The sequence below is a fragment of the Gobio gobio genome (assembly GCF_949357685.1).
Source record: "Gobio gobio genome assembly, chromosome: 16".
NCBI lineage: Eukaryota > Metazoa > Chordata > Actinopteri > Cypriniformes > Gobionidae > Gobio > Gobio gobio.
The window spans coordinates 3,964,204-3,984,203 of NC_137109.1; the positions used below are offsets into that span (position 1 = coordinate 3,964,204).

Sequence of the window (20,000 nt, forward strand, 5' to 3'; positions counted from 1 at the left end):
GAAAGGTTCTTCGGGGAACCAAAAAGGATGGCATCTCTCCCCAAATCCCCTTTATTTAACTACACTAAAAAAAATGCTGGGTTAAAAATAACCCAAGTTGGGTTGAAAATGGACTAACCCAGCAATTGGGCTGTTTTAACCCAGCGATTAGGTTGTTTTAAGTAAACATTTAACCCAACCACTGGGTTAAAACGACCCATTCACTGTGTTAAAACAACCCATTTGCTGGGTTAGTCCATTTTCAACCCAACTTGGGTTATTTTTAACCCAGCATTTTTTTGAGTGTATATTCATACAGATGATCTACACTGGAGGAATATCTCACTGATTTACTGGAGTTATGATTCATAAACACAGCTTTGGTGAGCAGAAGAGACTTCTTTAAAATCATTAATAACAGGGAATATAATACATCACATTTAAATTATATTAAATTATAACAGAAATTAATATATGCTAAAGTGCAGTGTCTTTTATGTTATCTTACTATTGTATAATATTTTGTTGCTCAGATTTACTATATATCATATCTAATATCAGATTTAAAACATATCTAATTCCTCTGGTTTTTAATCACAGCTGATTTGTGCAGTTTCTGTCATAATCTATTATATTGAATATGGTTTTAATTTTGATGGCCTTTTGATATTTTGTGAAGTATCTTGGTGCTATAACATATATATATTAGTGCTGTCAATCAATACAATTGATTTTTTTTCCTGTAATTAATCGCAATTAATTTTAAAATGGTTTAGTAATATTTAAAAAGTTTTGAATTTTTTTATTTTGTAATAATTTCACAGTTAGTCTCCAAATTAAAGTAGAGAAAACTTAAAGACAGTATATTTGATATATATTTGTGTAATGTTATGTTGTTTATGAATGAAGGCCAGTATCACTGACACTGATGCCTCTATGAAACATTAATGATTCAACATTACAGTATAATCGAAAGATGTCAATTTCAACATTTATTAGGCTTTTTAAAAAAATAACACCTTAGTGAACTTAAAACAATCTTCACATAAACCCATTATAATAAATGTCATATTTACCTGTGGACAAATATAGAGAAATGGAATAAAGTTATCAAACAGTCTGCACTGCATAATGAAATATAGATGAATCCTTATTACAGCTACAATGACAGGAAAAACGTTAACTGTGTTAAAAATTTGTAATGTATTAAACTGAAGAAATTAATCGCAGGTGTTAACACGCAAATTTTGACAGCACTAAATATATTCTGTTTCTCGTTTCTGACGGAAACCGCTTCACCGTGTGTATCCCTCCGCTCGCGGCGACTGTCATGGCGGCAGAGAAATCCACCACGACTTTTAAAAATACTTCTGTTGTTGTGTCACAAAATGCAGTTTTTTAGTTCGAGAAGTAGTTATTTAGACCTCAGATATTTGACTCATATATAAACACAGCGCCTGTTTAATGATCTGTTCAGACCATAGCTGTCAACATTGAACATTGAAAATAAGAGAGATTCACGGTTTCGGTACGGTTCAGTATTTGCTATGTTCAGGGAAAAAAGGACTACTGTCAAATAAAAATAAAGAAAATAATAAGAACAAATAATTTAAATACAAGCAGCAGCACAAATAAATACTATAGAGCAAATATACTAATAAAATAAACTATGCTTTTCAGGTTTTTCAGGTACGTCTAACATTAGTTTATCACAGGTACAGAAATTGATCAAATGTAAAATAACATTGCATATTTGAGTGCATAAATTAAAGATTAATCCTATTAAACTTACAAAAGCTATTCAATCAAGAGCAGTGAGTGATGCCCTTGTCTTTTGTTGTTTGACATTAAAGCTACACTGTGTAACTTTTTTTGTTTATTCTTAGCTAAAAACACTTAGTTCTTTCAAAAATATATGTGCTCATTAATGTTTATTTACTTCTTTCAAGTAATAAAGTATTCTGGTAAGTTTATAATATGCCATTGTAAACACATACGGGTGAGGGTTCGAATGCGGGTCGCCATGTTGCTCCTCCATCTTGAAAGTACATTAGCCAAAGAGGGACAAACCCGTAAACTCAAGCTTCGCCTTTGGCGTTTTAACACTCGATGGCACCGTGTCCAATGTGGACGAGGTCGAGCTGGAAGCCATGTTAATCTTGGACTAAAGCGGCCACCGTAGGAGTTAAAACGAAATCGGAATTGAGAGGAACAGAAACTAATATTCACTGGATGGTCATATACAAGTTCACCACTAGATGGGGGAAAATATCACACAGTGGAGCTTTAAACAGACAGCAGTAAAGGCTACTGCCCCTTTAAGACCTAACGCTACTGCCCCTACTGCCCCTTTAAGACCTAACGCTACTGCCCCTTTAAGACCTAAGGCTACTGTCCCTTTAAGACCTAATGCTACTGCCCCTTTAAGACCTAATGCTACTGCCCCTTTAAGACCTAATGCTACTGCCCCTTTAAGACCTAACGCTACTGCCCCTTTAAGACCTAACGCTACTGCCCCTTTAAGACCTAACGCTACTGCCCCTTTAAGACCTAACGCTACTGCCCCTTTAAGACCTAACGCTACTGCCCCTTTAAGACCTAACGCTACTGCCCCTTTAAGACCTAACGCTACTGCCCCTTTAAGACCTAATGCTACTGCCCCTTTAAGACCTAACGCTACTGCCCCTTTAAGACCTAACGCTACTGCCCCTTTAAGACCTAACGCTACTGCCCCTTTAAGACCTAATGCTACTGCCCCTTTAAGACCTAACGCTACTGCCCCTTTAAGACCTAACGCTACTGCCCCTTTAAGACCTAATGCTACTGCCCCTTTAAGACCTAATGCTACTGCCCCTTTAAGACCTAATGCTACTGCCCCTTTAAGACCTAATGCTACTGCCCCTTTAAGATCTAAGGCTACTGCCCCTTTAAGACCTAATGCTACTGCCCCTTTAAGACCTAATGCTACTGCCCCTTTAAGACCTAACGCTACTGCCCCTTTAAGACCTAATGCTACTGCCCCTTTAAGACCTAACGCTACTGCCCCTTTAAGACCTAACGCTACTGCCCCTTTAAGACCTAATGCTACTGCCCCTTTAAGACCTAATGCTACTGCCCCTTTAAGACCTAATGCTACTGCCCCTTTAAGACCTAACGCTACTGCCCCTTTAAGACCTAATGCTACTGCCCCTTTAAGACCTAATGCTACTGCCCCTTTAAGACCTAATGCTACTGCCCCTTTAAGACCTAATGCTACTGCCCCTTTAAGACCTAATGCTACTGCCCCTTTAAGACCTAACGCTACTGCCCCTTTAAGACCTAATGCTACTGCCCCTTTAAGACCTAATGCTACTGCCCCTTTAAGACCTAATGAACGGATATGCGTGGTCTTTCTCGACTGTATAAAGTTCACTTAAGGCATATACAGACTATGTCTGCTAGGATACTCATCAAGATGGACATGTTGACATACTTTTTGTGTGAGTTTGTCCGTTCAAGAGCAAGACTTGAAAGATAACTCAATATTTGCGCGCTCTTCTCATTGGCGTCTTCTGGCACTAAACCCGGGTGATGAGGGGGAAAACGACTGGTCATATTCGAACATACGGCATGCAATGAACAAAGTTTACAAAGAGAGAATTATTTGAAAAATTTGAACAAAAAAAAATAATATTTGAAGGACTTTTACACGGCACTCCTGCTATATTTTACGGGAAAATACTAAAACGGGAAGACAGCGGGAAAAGAGCTAAAATACATGAGAAACCCGGAAAAGCGGAGGGCTATGGTTCAGACTCTTTCTCAGATGTGAGCTCCAGACGGTCAGCGCTCGTGTCTCCGATTCACCGCTGGCTCTTACTGATAGTGGTTAACATGAGATATAAATCATCTGAGGTATATCAAACAGCCAATCTTTGGTCTTATAAATCTATTACATGTTCCAGAGCAAATCGATTTGGGTTAAGGGGAAAAAATAAGTTTCATAACTTTAAAATTTAGGCTAGATTTAACTTGAATCCTGTAGAGCTGTATGTTTGAATGAATTATTTGTTTGCTTGTGTTTATTTCCTGTTGTCTTTTATAATGGCTACTGTTGTTACTTTTAATATTGTTGTTCAATAAATATATTATTTTATATTTAAATAGCCTATGCCGTAGGCTATGTATTGAGAAAGGGTCCGTCAGTGATTGTGATGTTTCATTATTAATATCAATATTATTATTATATTCATTATTAATTATCAAAATGTCCTCGTTTGACAGCTCGTTTAAAACAACCCTCAGATATATCAGTAGCAGCTGCTGATTATAGGAGCAATCGTGTAGTGATTATTTTCACCAGCAGATGGCGCTGGGAGATACGCTGACTCTACTTGGTCGCGCGCCGCTACTACTTCATGAAGAACGTAACCATAATCGTAATCGTCAAATATCAAAAGAAACATTGTTATCGCTTTAAAGGTAGTAACATACTAACTATTCATGTTAAATTAAAGGGTAACTAAACCCTAAACCAACTTTAGTTAATGATCTGCAAGACTGGGGCTTTATTAATGCTGTTCATTGATTCGAGTAAATGTTTTGACATTTGAGTATAAAGTGTTTTAATTCTATAAAATATGGTGTAAAACTGTCTGAGTGCTGCCCTCTTAAGGTTGAACGGTGGCTACTGCAGTTGAATTTTCCTATAGGACGTTGTAGGTCATCGTGGATAGTAAGAGATATTTTCAAGCACAAGCGTATCAAAACATTTGAAGTAAAAAAAAATAAAAAATATTTAATTAAAATATTACATAAAATGATAATTGTTAAAATATTTGTTAAATAGTTTTATTTATCATGTTTTATTTTTGTAATGTATTTTAAGGCACGTTATAATATTGTTTTGAACTGCTTGTTATTTACAGTGGTTATTAACTCTTTTCATTGTTAGTTTTTTGTTTTTGCGGGTGCGTTGCATTGTATTTAGCCTGGCGTGGCCATACTCAATTCTAGTCAGAATATGAGTTTGATTCTGCTCCATTGAGCTTTGATTATGGGGTGTGTTTCAACCGAGCCAGGAAAGACCTCAATTGGATAGACCCACAACCAATCAGAGCAACGGAGCGACGCGTAACGTTAGTTGTCAAATGTCAACAGAACTCAACTGCACTGTGTTGCCAAGTCCGTGTTTTTCTCCATGTCCGCGGGTTGAAGCGACCCCAATTATGTGATTATATAAACCCAGGAATGCGAATTTTAGCAGGCAACCTTGCCAAAATAACATATTTTGCCAACCAAACGCCATTTTTTTGCGGAGAACCCCCCGGAAAGTTATAGTTTTGGGCTATAGTTTTGAGTAGCAATTGTGCGCGACATTGCAAAAACACTTGGAAACCCTGTCTGCACGCACGCTGGATTAAGTAACGTTACAAGAAAAAGATGAGTGTAAACGATCTTTGGCAGTAATAAAATAATTTAAGGATACACAGAGTACTTACCAACACGATCATCGTTTCTGAGAGAAATAGTGAAGGTGAATGCATATACGAACAAGTTCTCCGTTTAGGATAAGAGCAAATTCAACCCAAGCGCCTTCGATGACGTGGATGATTACGTTACTGTTTATCATCTGTCCATCATCGTCTAAAGCCCGCCCTGATGATTTCATTGGTCCGAACAGTTTCTGTTCAGGCATAATTCCTCCTCTATGGAGCGAGTCCAGACCGAATTGCCCGAGCAAAAGATTTTGTGGGCGGGGCTAAATTCGGCTGGCATCCAGGCTACATTGTATTAAATCCAGACCAAAAATCCTAATAATTATTAAAGTTAAAAATAATATAGGCAGCCCACAACGACAACAAAAACATAAAAAAATGTATTGTCCCTGTTTTTTTCATTAAAAGATAATAAATTAGATTTTAGTGATTTTTTGACCACTCAAATAGGAAAGGTCCCGGTTTCCATTCCAGAAATCTGCTCACCTTATTTCAGCGCTGTCTTTGGAAATCTTTTAAACGGACAAAGATAAAGATATGGCTTTCCTCAGCGGACATTCAAAATGATTTTTTGATGTATATAATATTATGGACATGGACCTGAAGAATGAATGCTATATCAGATGCAGGCAATAACTTGTTTGGTCAATCTCTCTCTCTCATAACAATACTCTACATAATACAATAATCTTCAATAAAGCTTCTCAGCGCTCTAAAGTGATGTTTGAGTAATGGAGGCTTGAGCTCGACTGTCAAACTTGAGATGTGAATCCGTGGCGCAAGGAAGAAGTTCTGCACAAAAGAGATTTTGTTTCTGAATTATTCACTCGTGCCGTCGAACTGTTGTATAAACACAATAACACACTCATAGCCGTGCGTTATGACTGTATATTCAGTGATTACCTACGGCCGAATCACAGTGTGTTACAGTATCACAGTGTGGAGTATTATTATTATGAGAGAGATCGACTAAACAAGTGTGTTACCTGCATCTGATATAGCATTCATTCTTCAGCTCCATATCCATAATATTTGAATGTCTGCTGAGGAAAGCCATATCTTTGTCCTTTTAAAAGATTGACAGTACTAAAACAACTTCCTTTCACCATCAGTCACTCATAAAGACAGTCTACCGCCATCTTGTGGTGTAATAATGTGTCACTGAGGTCCATATCACAATCACAATCACTGACGGACCCTTTCTCAATGCCAAATACAGTATATTTATATAAAATAATATTTATTGAACAACAATATTTGAATAGCCATTATAAAAGACAATAGAGACAGAGTGTATTTAGGCCACGCCCACACCGGGGGGGGAAACAATCCAACGCTCTTCATTGACTTTGCATTGCGTGAAGCTGCATCCTTGTCATTTTGGACTTATAACAAAAAACAGAACAATGTCTAAAAGCTGATATGTGACAAAGTGTACAGCAAACAAGCTAAACAACACAGAAATAAGTTTTTATAAGCTGTCGACCCAAAAAAACGAGAGTTTAAGGAGACAAAAGCAGATAAAGGCAGTAAAACGTGACGCTTCAGCTGAAGAATGGGGACATTTTGGGATCCTGACACTCAGTGTGTCTCAGTGTGTGTGTGTGTGCAGTTAAAATGTTGTCACTGTTAAGTCAAATATCCAAATGTCAGTTTTATATGTGATATTTACTGTCTCTGATGACGTTCTCCTCTAGTGTGTGTAGTTCTCAGTGTAATATAACGTCTCAATGGCATGTTTCCACTTTTTTGTCCTTAAACGCTCGTTTTTTGGGTCGACAGCTTATAAAAACTTCTGGGTGTTGTTTAGCTTGTTTGCTGGACACTTTGTCACATATCAGCTTTTAGACATTGTTCTATTTTTTGTTATAAGTCCGAAATGACAAGGATGCCGCCTCACGCAATGCAAAGTCAATGGAGAGCGTTGGATTGTTTTCCCCCCGGTGGGCGTGGCCTTCAGATTATGACGCGTGTCGATCTGTCTCTATAGGAAATAAACACAAGCAAACAATTGACCTATCGGTAAGCCCCGCCCCCCTTAGTTACTGTTGCTAACTTGGACAAACAAACAGAGTTGCTATATCTTACAATGACAGCTGTCAGTGTGAAAGCCTTATGCCAAGATGTTTTTGGACACAGAATGTAGCGTATACCCCGTCTGAATGATGGCCAAACTTTACTGATGGTTTATCAAGTTTATTGCATCGTTATTCACTCCAAAAAAATCATCGTAAGAGCTGAACAAACAAAGAATAAGAAGTGCGCATTAACGTCTCATTCACAAACTCTCTCTCTCCGTTGCATTATCATTACCATACACAGCAAACTACACACAAACACTCACAGTAAACACACATACACACAGACCTTATGCCTTTTCGAGGGTGCAGTTAATAACTGGTAAACTTTGTATCTGCAAAACAACTCTGATAAACTGCGTGCGAGCTCTTCCTTTCACTAGCCGGAGACTATAATACCATCAAAATAGGAGATAACGTACACCTTAAACATATCTAAAATTAAATTAATTGACATATAACCAGTTTAATATGGAGAGGCACTGAAATGTGTTTTTGACCTACAGTGTACATGATGTGAGAACAGTTAGTTATTTCGGTTTGTATGTCAGCAGGGACTTTAATCGTAACTTAACGAGAATGACAAACAGAAAATCCTCTCAGGATCGCTGGAGTCAGTGTTACAGTTCCTCAGGTACGACATTTGAGCATTTTTGTAGCATAAACACAGTCAAACCGATGAGAGCTTCGGATTTTCCAATATTTCTCTATGGCGCTGAAACCTAAAGATGTCCGAGTTCCGGTCCCAGCGCAACTGATACTCAACTGCTATTGGCTCATCTGCGTTCGAGGGGAGGGGCTTACCGATAGGTCAATTCAGTCAAATGTACAAACGCAGCGCTCTAGTACAGGATTGAGTTAATATAGCCGAAATATTTGAGGTCTAAGTAAGTTCACTCTCGCCTAAAAAACTACATTTCGTGACACAATAACAGTTATTGGTGGATTTGCTCGCCATGACAGTCGCCGCAAGCGGAGGGATACAAGCGGTGAAGCGGTCTGAGCGATGATATCGCACGGCTCTCAGCCAATCAGATTCCAGAACCAGAACGAGCTGTTGGAGAAAGAACCATATCGCACCGCTACTCGTGTTGCTCATTCCCCTTTAGATGAACAGTGTCAGTGTTAGTCAGTGTTTGATGAGCAGATGGCGAGCCGTACCTCGCTGAGAATGACCCACACCGGAGAATCGGTCAGCACTGAGAGCCGCAGAGCCTCCAGCGGGCCGAAGGAAGCCTCCACCTCGCCCTCCGCCATCCCGTTCTCAAACTTCCCTGAGGGACGACAGCATCAACACACTCTTCATAAACACTCGCGTAACAAGTCTTCTGAGATCATGTGAGGAAGAGCAGAGGCAGATCGAGAAACAAATGTGCCGAATAAACCAGCATACAGGAGAGCAGGATATCATGTCAATGGATGATAAATATTTGGAAAGATTTATATGCATTTTCCCCTTGTTCCCGCAGTGCATCAAACCGTCTGTTTGGATTATATTCAGCGCATTAATGACTGAAGGGGGAATGTAACGCTCCGTCATGAGGGACGGGCCTCAGTAAACCCTGAGGCGCAGTAATCACACACACATCCATACATAATCATGAGCGTGTGTGTGAGAGAGGGAAACGCATCAAAGAGTTCAGACATCTCGAAATAAAGATTTGCTGGGATTTTCCTCCATGGATTTGGAGTGTGAGTTCAAGAAAGACAGAAAGCAAGGCTTGAGCAGCGAACGACACAAAGAATCAATATTAGTCCATCAAAAAGAGAATCGACTGCAATCAAGAAATCACACACACATCTTCTCCATGAGCTGAAGTCTGGAGCGCTTCAGAAGTGGAGAACGTCACTGGAGGAGAGTTTTAACACATGATGTTTATTAGAAAACATCAAGCTGGAGAAACAGGACAGGTGTTTAACTAAACCGCCAGAAAAGATATCTAAACAAACTGACATCACTCATTCATCCCCACAACCACTGTTTCTTTCAGAGTGTGTTTGTTTGATCAGGCTGCCACGTGCTTCACATGAGCATGAATGTTCTTTATGAGCTGAATCATGCTCTATATTTAGTGTGTGCTTCACAGCAGGTGCGGCTCACCTATTCTGATGAAGCCGTCTTCTGTGCGCTGGTACTTCGGCGTCTTCTCTCTCCCCTCCTTCAGTGCTTCTTTCTCCGACTGAATATTCTGATCAAGAGAGAGAGAAGTGATGGAGTGTTTCAGCACATAAACCTCAACACTCACTCACTCACTCACACTCACACACAAACGCACGCTTGCACGCACGCTTGCACGCACGCACACACTCTCACTCACACGCACGCACGCACGCACTCTCACTCCCTCACTCACACGCACGCACGCACGCACTCTCACTCCCTCACTCACACACACACACACACTCACTCACTCACTCACTCACTCACTCACTCACTCACTCACTCACTCACTCACTCACTCACTCACTCACTCACTCACTCACTCACTCACTCACTCACTCACTCACTCACTCACTCACTCACTCACTCACTCACTCACACACACACACACTCACTCACTCACTCACTCACTCACTCACTCACTCACTCACTCACTCACTCACTCACTCACTCACTCACTCACTCACTCACTCACTCACTCACTCACACACACACACACACACACACACACACACACACACACACACACACACACACACACACACACACACACACACACACACACACACACACACACACACACACACACACACACACACACACACACACACACACACACACACACACACACACACACACACACACACACACACACACACACACTCTCCTCCCTTTATTCTGTTGCATGCAATAATGTCTATATGAATGAACAGTTTAGGAAAGCGAATGCAACTGTATGTTTTGCCAGATCTGAGGTGATACTCCTTTATTAGAAACGTCAGGTTTGGCAGAGATTCTTCTGAAAGTGATATATTGAACCAATCTGTGTTGCTGCTTTTCTGTCAAGATAAAAATAAAAATGGCAGCAAAAATAATTAAAGCGTGAGGGAAGCATTAAAGAGAAGTGACGCAGGAGCCCTGAGCTGACATTTAGAGAAGGAACTGTTCCTGTTGACAATGGGCATCTCAGGAACCGCTCTCCAGTGGTTCTAGTCTAGTGGGTCCTTCAGGGTGAGGCGTCTAAGTCACAACATCTAGAGCTACTGGAGTGCCTCAGGGCTTAGGGCTGGGACCGCTTCTCTTCTCCATCTACATGTGATCACTAGGATATCTCGTTCAGAAACATGGCTTCTCCCATCACTGCTATCATCTAGAGCTACTGGTGTACCTCAGGGCTCAGTGCTGGGACCGCTTCTCCTCTCCATCTACATGCGATCACTAGGATCTCTCGTTCAGAAACATGGCTTCTCCCATCACTGCTATCATCTAGAGCTACTGGTGTACCTCAGGGCTCAGTGCTGGGACCGCTTCTCTTCTCCATCTACATGCGATCACTAGATCTGTCCTCCAGAAACATGGCTTCTCCCATCACTGCTATAATCTAGAGCTACTGGAGTGCCTCAGGGCTCAGTGCTGGGAGCGCTTCTCTTCTCCATCTACATGCGATCACTAGATCTGTCCTCCAGAAACATGGCTTCTCCCATCACTGCTATAATCTAGAGCTACTGGAGTGCCTCAGGGCTCAGTGCTGGGAGCGCTTCTCTTCTCCATCTACATGCGATCACTAGATCTGTCCTCCAGAAACATGGCTTCTCCCATCACTGCTATAATCTAGAGCTACTGGAGTGCCTCAGGGCTCAGTGCTGGGACCGCTTCTCCTCTCCATCTACATGCGATCACTAGGATCTCTCGTTCAGGAACATGGCTTCTCCCATCACTGATATCATCTAGAGCTACTGGAGTGCCTCAGGACTCAGTGCTGGGACCGCTTCTCCTCTCCATCTACATGCGATCACTAGGATCTCTCGTTCAGAAACATGGCTTCTCCCATCACTGCTATCATCTAGAGCTACTGGAGTGCCTCAGGGCTCAGTGCTGGGACCACTTCTCCTCTCCATCTACATGCGATCACTAGGATCTGTCCTTCAGAAACATGGCTTCTATCACTGCTATGCTGTTGCCTCGACAGGTCAGGGCTGTTTTGGCAGCAAAAGGGGGACCAACACAATATTAGGAAGGTGGTCATAATGCTATGCTTGTTTCTGCATGCCTGGCAACTGTAACTTCTGAAATTAGGCTCCTTCTTGGAGCGAAACTCTGTGATGTGACCCAAGAGAAGACAAAAATGTTCAAAACCCCCAGCAGAGCGACGCTCTAATTTCCCAAACTGCATTAACAGCATAAAACAGACCACAAATACTCTTTTCCCGAGGGCATTCCCTGCTAATTTCCTATATCCGGCTGAATTCCATAAACGTCCCTAAAGGGAGCTTTACAAAGAGGGAAATGAGGAGAAAAAATAGATATAACAACCCGGCAGGGAGGAGAAGCAAAAAACAGCGAGAGGATGAGAGATATTAAAGGGCGCTGGGCTCTCTCTCTTAGAAAATCCTGCGATTAATCTTGCGGTGAACGTCCGTTTCCGCCTGTAATCTTAAATCACAGTGCCGCCCCTCGTCTGCTCTCCCTCGGGAGAAAATATTTCCTCCGCGCCGACCGCACACACAGCAGGTCACATTTTATTACCGTGTGTCAGTACAGTTCCATTAGCTCATAAAGCAGAAGTATATCTTTATCTGCTCTGCTTTCTGCTACTTCCCCGAGCTCCTGCTGTCTGTGTAGGGCAGTGATGGAGCGGTCAGTTCTGACTCTTTCTTTTAACAAAAGACTTTGGTTCTCGTTACTCATGTTCATATCGTTTTTGTGACATTTAAAGGGATAGTTCTCCCTAAAATGAAAGTTAAGTCATCATTTACACACCCTGGTGTTGTTCTAATGCCGTATGCCCTTCTCTCTTTTTTTACACCACATAAGGAGAGTTTTTAAAAGCGTCCCACTCATCCATATAATAGCAGTGAATAGCGACCAGCATCAAAAGACGCAAAAGTATGACAGATGAGGTTTATGATAGGGTTTGGTGAAAAACAAACTGAAATGTAATGTATTATTTAATGAAAATCCTGCTGTTGGCTCTTGACCTTCTGTGCTGCGTTCATGAGACTCTATTAGTGCCGTAGTTCACTCCGACTTGCCCAGAAAAATGATATAATATAGTAGTTTTAAAGCTTTTTAACAGTTCTTGAGGTTGAGCCAAAAACCTAGGACTAGTTCACGAAAGTAGGTTTTTGAAATAATCTCTAATATTTATCAAACGGCTCGATTGACAGCGGCGGTCCTAGAGGCAAAGTTGCTCAGAATGAGGAGTTCTACCATATGGTACGGTAAATCTTGTGATATGTGCCAGTTTTAAAGTCAATCGGACTGACTGTTGCGTAGCTATACGGGAACTTATCTGTCAATTCCGTCAACGCCCATTTTGGGGGAAAATAAACTTGACTTCCCATAGACTTCAATAAAAATAGCGGCACAAAATAACGTCCGTACACAGCCGGCAGGCTTGAATAACTGAAGAAATCACTCAGATTAAACATTTCAAGTAATTATATGTCCAGCCTGCCTGCCATAGAACGTGAAAGACACATCCACACACTTCATTTGGTCAATTTAAAAACATGCCGATTGCATCATCTGTACTTCATGATTCAAAAACAAAGTAAAATCATTCACTGGCTTACCTCGTGACTCGATCAGGTACGAGTAAATGTCCTCTGGCCACTGGGTGGAGTTGTTACACCAATTTGACACTGGGAGAATCAATGAAGGGACATGTTTTTAAATTGACCAAATGAAGTGTGTGGATGTGTCTTTCACGTTCTATGGCAGGCAGGCTGGACATATAATTACTTGAAATGTTTAATCTGAGTGATTTCTTAAAGGATTAGTTCACTTTCAAATAAACTTTTGCTTATAATTTACTCACCCCCTTGTCATCCAAGATGTCCATGTCTTTCTGTCTTCAGTCGAAAAGAAATGAAGATTTTTGATGAAAAGATTTCAGGATATTTCTCCATAAAATGGAAGTCAATAGACTCCAAACGGTTCAAGGTCCAAATGAGAGGTTCAGTACAGCTTCAAAAGGGCTTTAAACCACATCAAACGCTACCAGACGATCAATAAGGGTCTTATCTAGCCAAACGATCGGTAATTTAAAAAAAAAAAAATAACGTTTAAGTTTTATAAGCACAAATGCTCGCCTTGATCTGTTCAGTGCTGGGACCGCTTCTCTTCTCCATCTTCATCTCATCAATAGATCTGTCGTTCAGAAACATGGTTTCTCCTGTCACTGCTATCATCTAGAGCTACTGGAGTGCCTCAGGGCTCAGTGCTGGGACCGCTTCTCTTCTCCATCTACATGCGATCACTAGGATCTCTCGTTCAGAAACATGGCTTCTTCTATCACTGTTGAAGACGCAGGCGCAAAGACGTTTGAATATGTGGATACGGTCCTCCTTCCGCTCATTTGTAAACACTGACTCGGTACTTCCGCCTGCGTCTAGCGTGACCTTTTCACCGTAATTGTGTATTACGTGACGTAACGAGCGCGCATCACTGAACAGATCAAGGCGAGCATTTGTGCTTACAAAACTTAAACTTTATTTATTTAAAAAAAATGACAGATCGTTTGGCTAGATAAGACCCTTATTGATCGTCTGGTAGCGTTTGATGTGGTTTAAAGCCCTTTTGAAGCTGTACTGAACCTCTCATTTGGACCTTGAACCGTTTGGAGTCTATTGACTTCCATTTTATGGAGAAATATCCTGAAATCTTTTCATCAAAAATCTTCATTTCTTTTCAACTGAAGACAGAAAGACATGGACATCTTGGATGACAAGGGGGTGAGTAAATTATAAGCAAAAGTTTATTTGAAAGTGAACTAATCCTTTAAGGTATTCAAGCCTGCCGGCTGTGTACGGACGTTGTTTTGTGCCACTATTTTGTATTGAAGTCTATGGGAGTCAAGTTTATTTTCCCCTAAAAGTGGGTGTGTTGTATACGCCGGTTGTGCGTATAGCCGTGGCCGTATTTTTTTCATTTTATAGTGCCACCTGTGGCCATTTCACGCGAACACAGACCGAGCACATACACAGGTGTATCAAGTTTGGTGATATTATCTCATTCTGTTCAACAGGGATAGCCGTTTTTGTAAAAGTAGCCACGCCCACTTCAAACGTGTTGGCGTCCTGTCGCGGACATCAATCGAAATTTTGATAATGATTGACAATCAGACTCCAGGGAATCTATCTGCACTGGTTTGGTTCCGATCGGGAGAAAAACCTAGGGCTAGTTCACAAAAGTAGGTTATTCGAAAAATCCAAAATAAGCCAAAATTTTGCCAGACGATTATGTGTTTTGTTCTTCTTGAGCCAAAGTGTATGAGTGTGTGACAAGACCCACCCACTTTTTAAAACCAATGATATTGGACCAACTCTCTAATTCAGCACATGTCTGTTCACCCCTAACCGATAAAAACGTTATTATTAAACACACGGTAGACGCTTTATTTCTTCATTAATAGGTAGATTTTTTTCTTCATTTTACTTGAAAATAAATGCCTTTCTGATCTGATATGTGATGGGAAAGGGAGAAGAGTGAGTTCGGCAATATGCGGATTTGAACCTCGGGTCTTACTCCTACACTATTACCACTGTAAATAATTCAGAGTCTTCTGTAATTTTGTCTGTCCCAACCAGACGTTTGGTAAACAAGGCGGGATATCTGCACTTAATGTAAATGGCATCTACTTCAGTAAATGGACCCATCACATTTGTTTTGCTTCCGACGCCATTACATACTTTTGATCACTGTAGCGCCCTCGTCAGGCCGATTGGGGCGAGATTTGGTGTAATTGTAGGCGATGTGAGTACTACCATCCCTCAAAGTTTCAGGTCTCTACGACTTACGGTTTGGTCTGCCCGAGCATTTTTAGGGGACAATGCTGATCCTTGGAAACTCTAAGAATTACAGTAGGGTTACAGTTACAGACAATCCATGTCCTTTGTTCTCCGAGGTGAAGATATCCGTTGTGTTCTTCAGTGAAGAAAGTACACTAAGATTTCTAAGCGTTCATGACGTGTCCTCTCTCTGTGGCTGTCGTCCAGGTCTCAGACGTGCAAATAATGAGGCACAAGTTACACGTTTAATACTTCAGGTCAGCCAAACCCAATGATAATACTGATGCTTGCACATTTAAACAGGTTCTTAGCCAACTATGATACATTCAGCTCTTGACATCTGCTCAAACAGGAAGCATGCCAAAGAGTTTTTGCGGCTGCGTTGCGTTTTCAACACTGACTGAAGCATGAGCTGGTTGAGACGGTGTTTCTGAGAGATCTGTGGGGTGTTTATAGAGGCTGCCCAGAGGAAACACACTCACACACTCACACACACACACACCGCTAGTGTTCATCTACACACAATGACAGGGACTCACGTCGAAAGGAAGAACCTCCACTGTAGTGTTGAAGAGCTTGTCTCCAGGGTGCTCGATGTTTCCACTGCGGAAGAAATACCTGCAAACACACACACACACTGTTAAAGAACGGTGCTGCAGACGCCTCCTTATATATCATCTTATCATGCATTTATTTATAGACCCTGCAGTACAACGGCCCCAAAAAGTATTTAGACATTTACAGTACTGTTCAAAAGTTTGGGGTATAGACCGGGAGTGTGAGACACACACACACACACCACGTGATTGGGAAGTATCTACAAACTGATCAAACTTATCTACAGAGAAACGAGTTTTGAGAAAAGTAGCTCTTGAGCACTTTATAACACGCTGTCTAATGCAATGACAAACATATTTAAGAGTCCAAAAAACAGCATCCCAGAAACACACACTATAATTACACATGTAGAAACACACACCTGCGCTTGTTAAACTGTGACTTGTGTAGCATGAAGGACGCCGGTGAGTGATGGTCAAACGCTCGCATTCAGACTCTCAATTAAGCCTGAAATATGCATGAACTTTCCATTAGGGTTAAAAATGTATGGATGAGTGTGGCTGGTGATGATTGATGCATGATCCAGCCTGAGCGAGACGAGCTCTATTACAAAATGGACAACAGCGTTCGGCTTCATTCAGAGGAAAGGAAAGCGTGAATGAAACAGACAGCCCTCATGAGGCTCTGAGCCGGAGTTGATTCCCAAACTTTCTTGTCAGCCGAAGCGTAAAATATTTACTTGGAGTCCCCCTTGAGATTTCAAGTTAATATTTCAATAATGTACAGACACCGATCAGGCATAACATTATGACCGGTGAATAACACTGATGATCTGTTAGTGGGTGGGATATATTAGGCAGCAAGTGGACATTTTGTCCTCAGAGTTGATGTGTTAGAAGCAGGAAAAATGGGCAAGCGTAAGGATTTGAACCGGCCACAGGATCATGGAGGACCAGTGGAGAACCGGCCACAGGGTTATGAAGGACCAGTGGAGAACCGGCCACAGGGTCATGAAGGACCAGTGGAGAACCGGCCACAGGGTCATGGAGGACCAGTGGAGAACCGGCCACAGGGTCATGAAGGACCAGTGGAGAACCGGCCACAGGGTCATGAAGGACCAGTGGAGAACCGGCCACAGGGTCATGAAGGACCAGTGGAGAACCGGCCACAGGGTTATGAAGGACCAGTGGAGAACCGGCCACAGGGTCATGAAGGACCAGTGGAGAACCGGCCACAGGGTCATGGAGGACCAGTGGAGAACCAGCCACAGGGTCAGGAAGGACCAGTGGAGAACCGGCCACAGGGTCATGAAGGACCAGTGGAGAACCGGCCACAGGGTCATGAAGGACCAGTGCAGAACCGGCCACAGGGTCATGGAGGACCAGTGGAGAACCGGCCACAGGGTTATGAAGGACCAGTGGAGAACCGGCCACAGGGTCATGAAGGACCAGTGGAGAACCGGCCACAGGGTCATGGAGGACCAGTGGAGAACCAGCCACAGGGTCAGGAAGGACCAGTGGAGAACCGGCCACAGGGTCATGAAGGACCAGTGGAGAACCAGCCACAGGGTCATGGAGGACCAGTGGAGAACCGGCCACAGGGTCAGGAAGGACCAGTGGAGAACCGGCCACAGGGTCAGGAAGGACCAGTGGAGAACCGGCCACAGGGTCATGGAGGACCAGTGGAGAACCGGCCACAGGGTCATGGAGGACCAGTGGAGAACCGGCCACAGGGTCATGAAGGACCAGTGGAGAACCGGCCACAGGGTCATGAAGGACCAGTGGAGAACCGGCCACAGGGTCAGGAAGGACCAGTGGAGAACCGGCCACAGGGTCAGGAAGGACCAGTGGAGAACCGGCCACAGGGTCATGGAGGACCAGTGGAGAACCGGCCACAGGGTCATGGAGGACCAGTGGAGAACCGGCCACAGGGTCATGAAGGACCAGTGGAGAACCGGCCACAGGGTCATGAAGGACCAGTGGAGAACCGGCCACAGGGTCATGGAGGACCAGTGGAGAACCGGCCACAGGGTCAGGAAGGACCAGTGGAGAACCGGCCACAGGGTCAGGAAGGACCAGTGGAGAACCGGCCACAGGGTCATGGAGGACCAGTGGAGAACCGGCCACAGGGTCATGGAGGACCAGTGGAGAACCGGCCACAGGGTCATGAAGGACCAGTGGAGAACCGGCCACAGGGTCATGAAGGACCAGTGGAGAACCGGCCACAGGGTCAGGAAGGACCAGTGGAGAACCGGCCACAGGGTCAGGAAGGACCAGTGGAGAACCGGCCACAGGGTCATGGAGGACCAGTGGAGAACCGGCCACAGGGTCATGGAGGACCAGTGGAGAACCGGCCACAGGGTCATGAAGGACCAGTGGAGAACCGGCCACAGGGTCATGAAGGACCAGTGGAGAACCGGCCACAGGGTCAGGAAGGACCAGTGGAGAACCGGCCACAGGGTCATGAAGGACCAGTGGAGAACCGGCCACAGGGTCACGGAGGACCAGTGGAGAACCGGCCACAGGGTCATGGAGGACCAGTGGAGAACCGGCCACAGGGTCATGGAGGACCAGTGGAGAACCGGCCACAGGGTCATGGAGGACCAGTGGAGAACCGGCCACAGGGTCATGGAGGACCAGTGGAGAACCGGCCACAGGGTCATGGAGGACCAGTGGAGAACCGGCCACAGGGTCATGAAGGACCAGTGGAGAACCGGCCACAGGGTCATGAAGGACCAGTGGAGAACCGGCCACAGGGTCATGAAGGACCAGTGGAGAACCGGCCACAGGGTCATGAAGGACCAGTGGAGAACCGGCCACAGGGTCATGAAGGACCAGTGGAGAACCGGCCACAGGGTCATGAAGGACCAGTGGAGAACCGGCCACAGGGTCATGAAGGACCAGTGGAGAACCGGCCACAGGGTCATGGAGGACCAGTGGAGAACCGGCCACAGGGTCATGGAGGACCAGTGGAGAACCGGCCACAGGGTCATGGAGGACCAGTGGAGAACCGGCCACAGGGTCATGAAGGACCAGTGGAGAACCGGCCACAGGGTCATGAAGGACCAGTGGAGAACCGGCCACAGGGTCATGAAGGACCAGTGGAGAACCGGCCACAGGGTCATGAAGGACCAGTGGAGAACCGGCCACAGGGTCATGGAGGACCAGTGGAGAACCGGCCACAGGGTCATGGAGGACCAGTGGAGAACCGGCCACAGGGTCACGGAGGACCAGTGGAGAACCGGCCACAGGGTCATGGAGGACCAGTGGAGAACCGGCCACAGGGTCATGGAGGACCAGTGGAGAACCGGCCACAGGGTCATGGAGGACCAGTGGAGAACCGGCCACAGGGTCATGGAGGACCAGTGGAGAACCGGCCACAGGGTCATGAAGGACCAGTGGAGAACCGGCCACAGGGTCATGAAGGACCAGTGGAGAACCGGCCACAGGGTCATGAAGGACCAGTGGAGAACCGGCCACAGGCTCATGAAGGACCAGTGGAGAACCGGCCACAGGGTTATGAAGGACCAGTGGAGAACCGGCCACAGGGTCATGGAGGACCAGTGGAGAACCGGCCACAGGGTCATGAAGGACCAGTGGAGAACCGGCCACAGGGTCATGGAGGACCAGTGGAGAACCGGCCACAGGGTCATGAAGGACCAGTGGAGAACCGGCCACAGGGTCATGAAGGACCAGTGGAGAACCGGCCACAGGGTCATGAAGGACCAGTGGAGAACCGGCCACAGGGTCATGAAGGACCAGTGGAGAACCGGCCACAGGGTCATGAAGGACCAGTGGAGAACCGGCCACAGGGTCATGGAGGACCAGTGCAGAACCGGCCGAGGCTCATTGATGCCCGTGTGGTCGATCAAACAGACGAGCTACTGGAGCTCAAACTGCTCCAGAAGTTAATGCTGGTTCTGATAGAAAGGACTCAGAATACACAGAGCATCTCA

General features: G+C 44.2%; 1 protein-coding gene across 1 annotated transcript in view; it reads right to left on the reverse strand.

Annotated features, from left to right (window-relative positions):
- Positions 1-20,000, reverse strand: part of mgat4b (alpha-1,3-mannosyl-glycoprotein 4-beta-N-acetylglucosaminyltransferase B) — a 160,718-nt gene that overhangs the window by 1,184 nt on the left and 139,534 nt on the right. The window contains exons 12-14 of the mRNA XM_079838942.1: positions 16,027-16,105; positions 9,636-9,723; positions 8,696-8,808 (exon numbers count right to left, since the gene is read on the reverse strand). Coding sequence (XP_079695068.1) covers positions 8,696-8,808; positions 9,636-9,723; positions 16,027-16,105 — 280 coding nt within the window. The remainder of the gene's footprint in view (positions 1-8,695; positions 8,809-9,635; positions 9,724-16,026; positions 16,106-20,000) is intronic.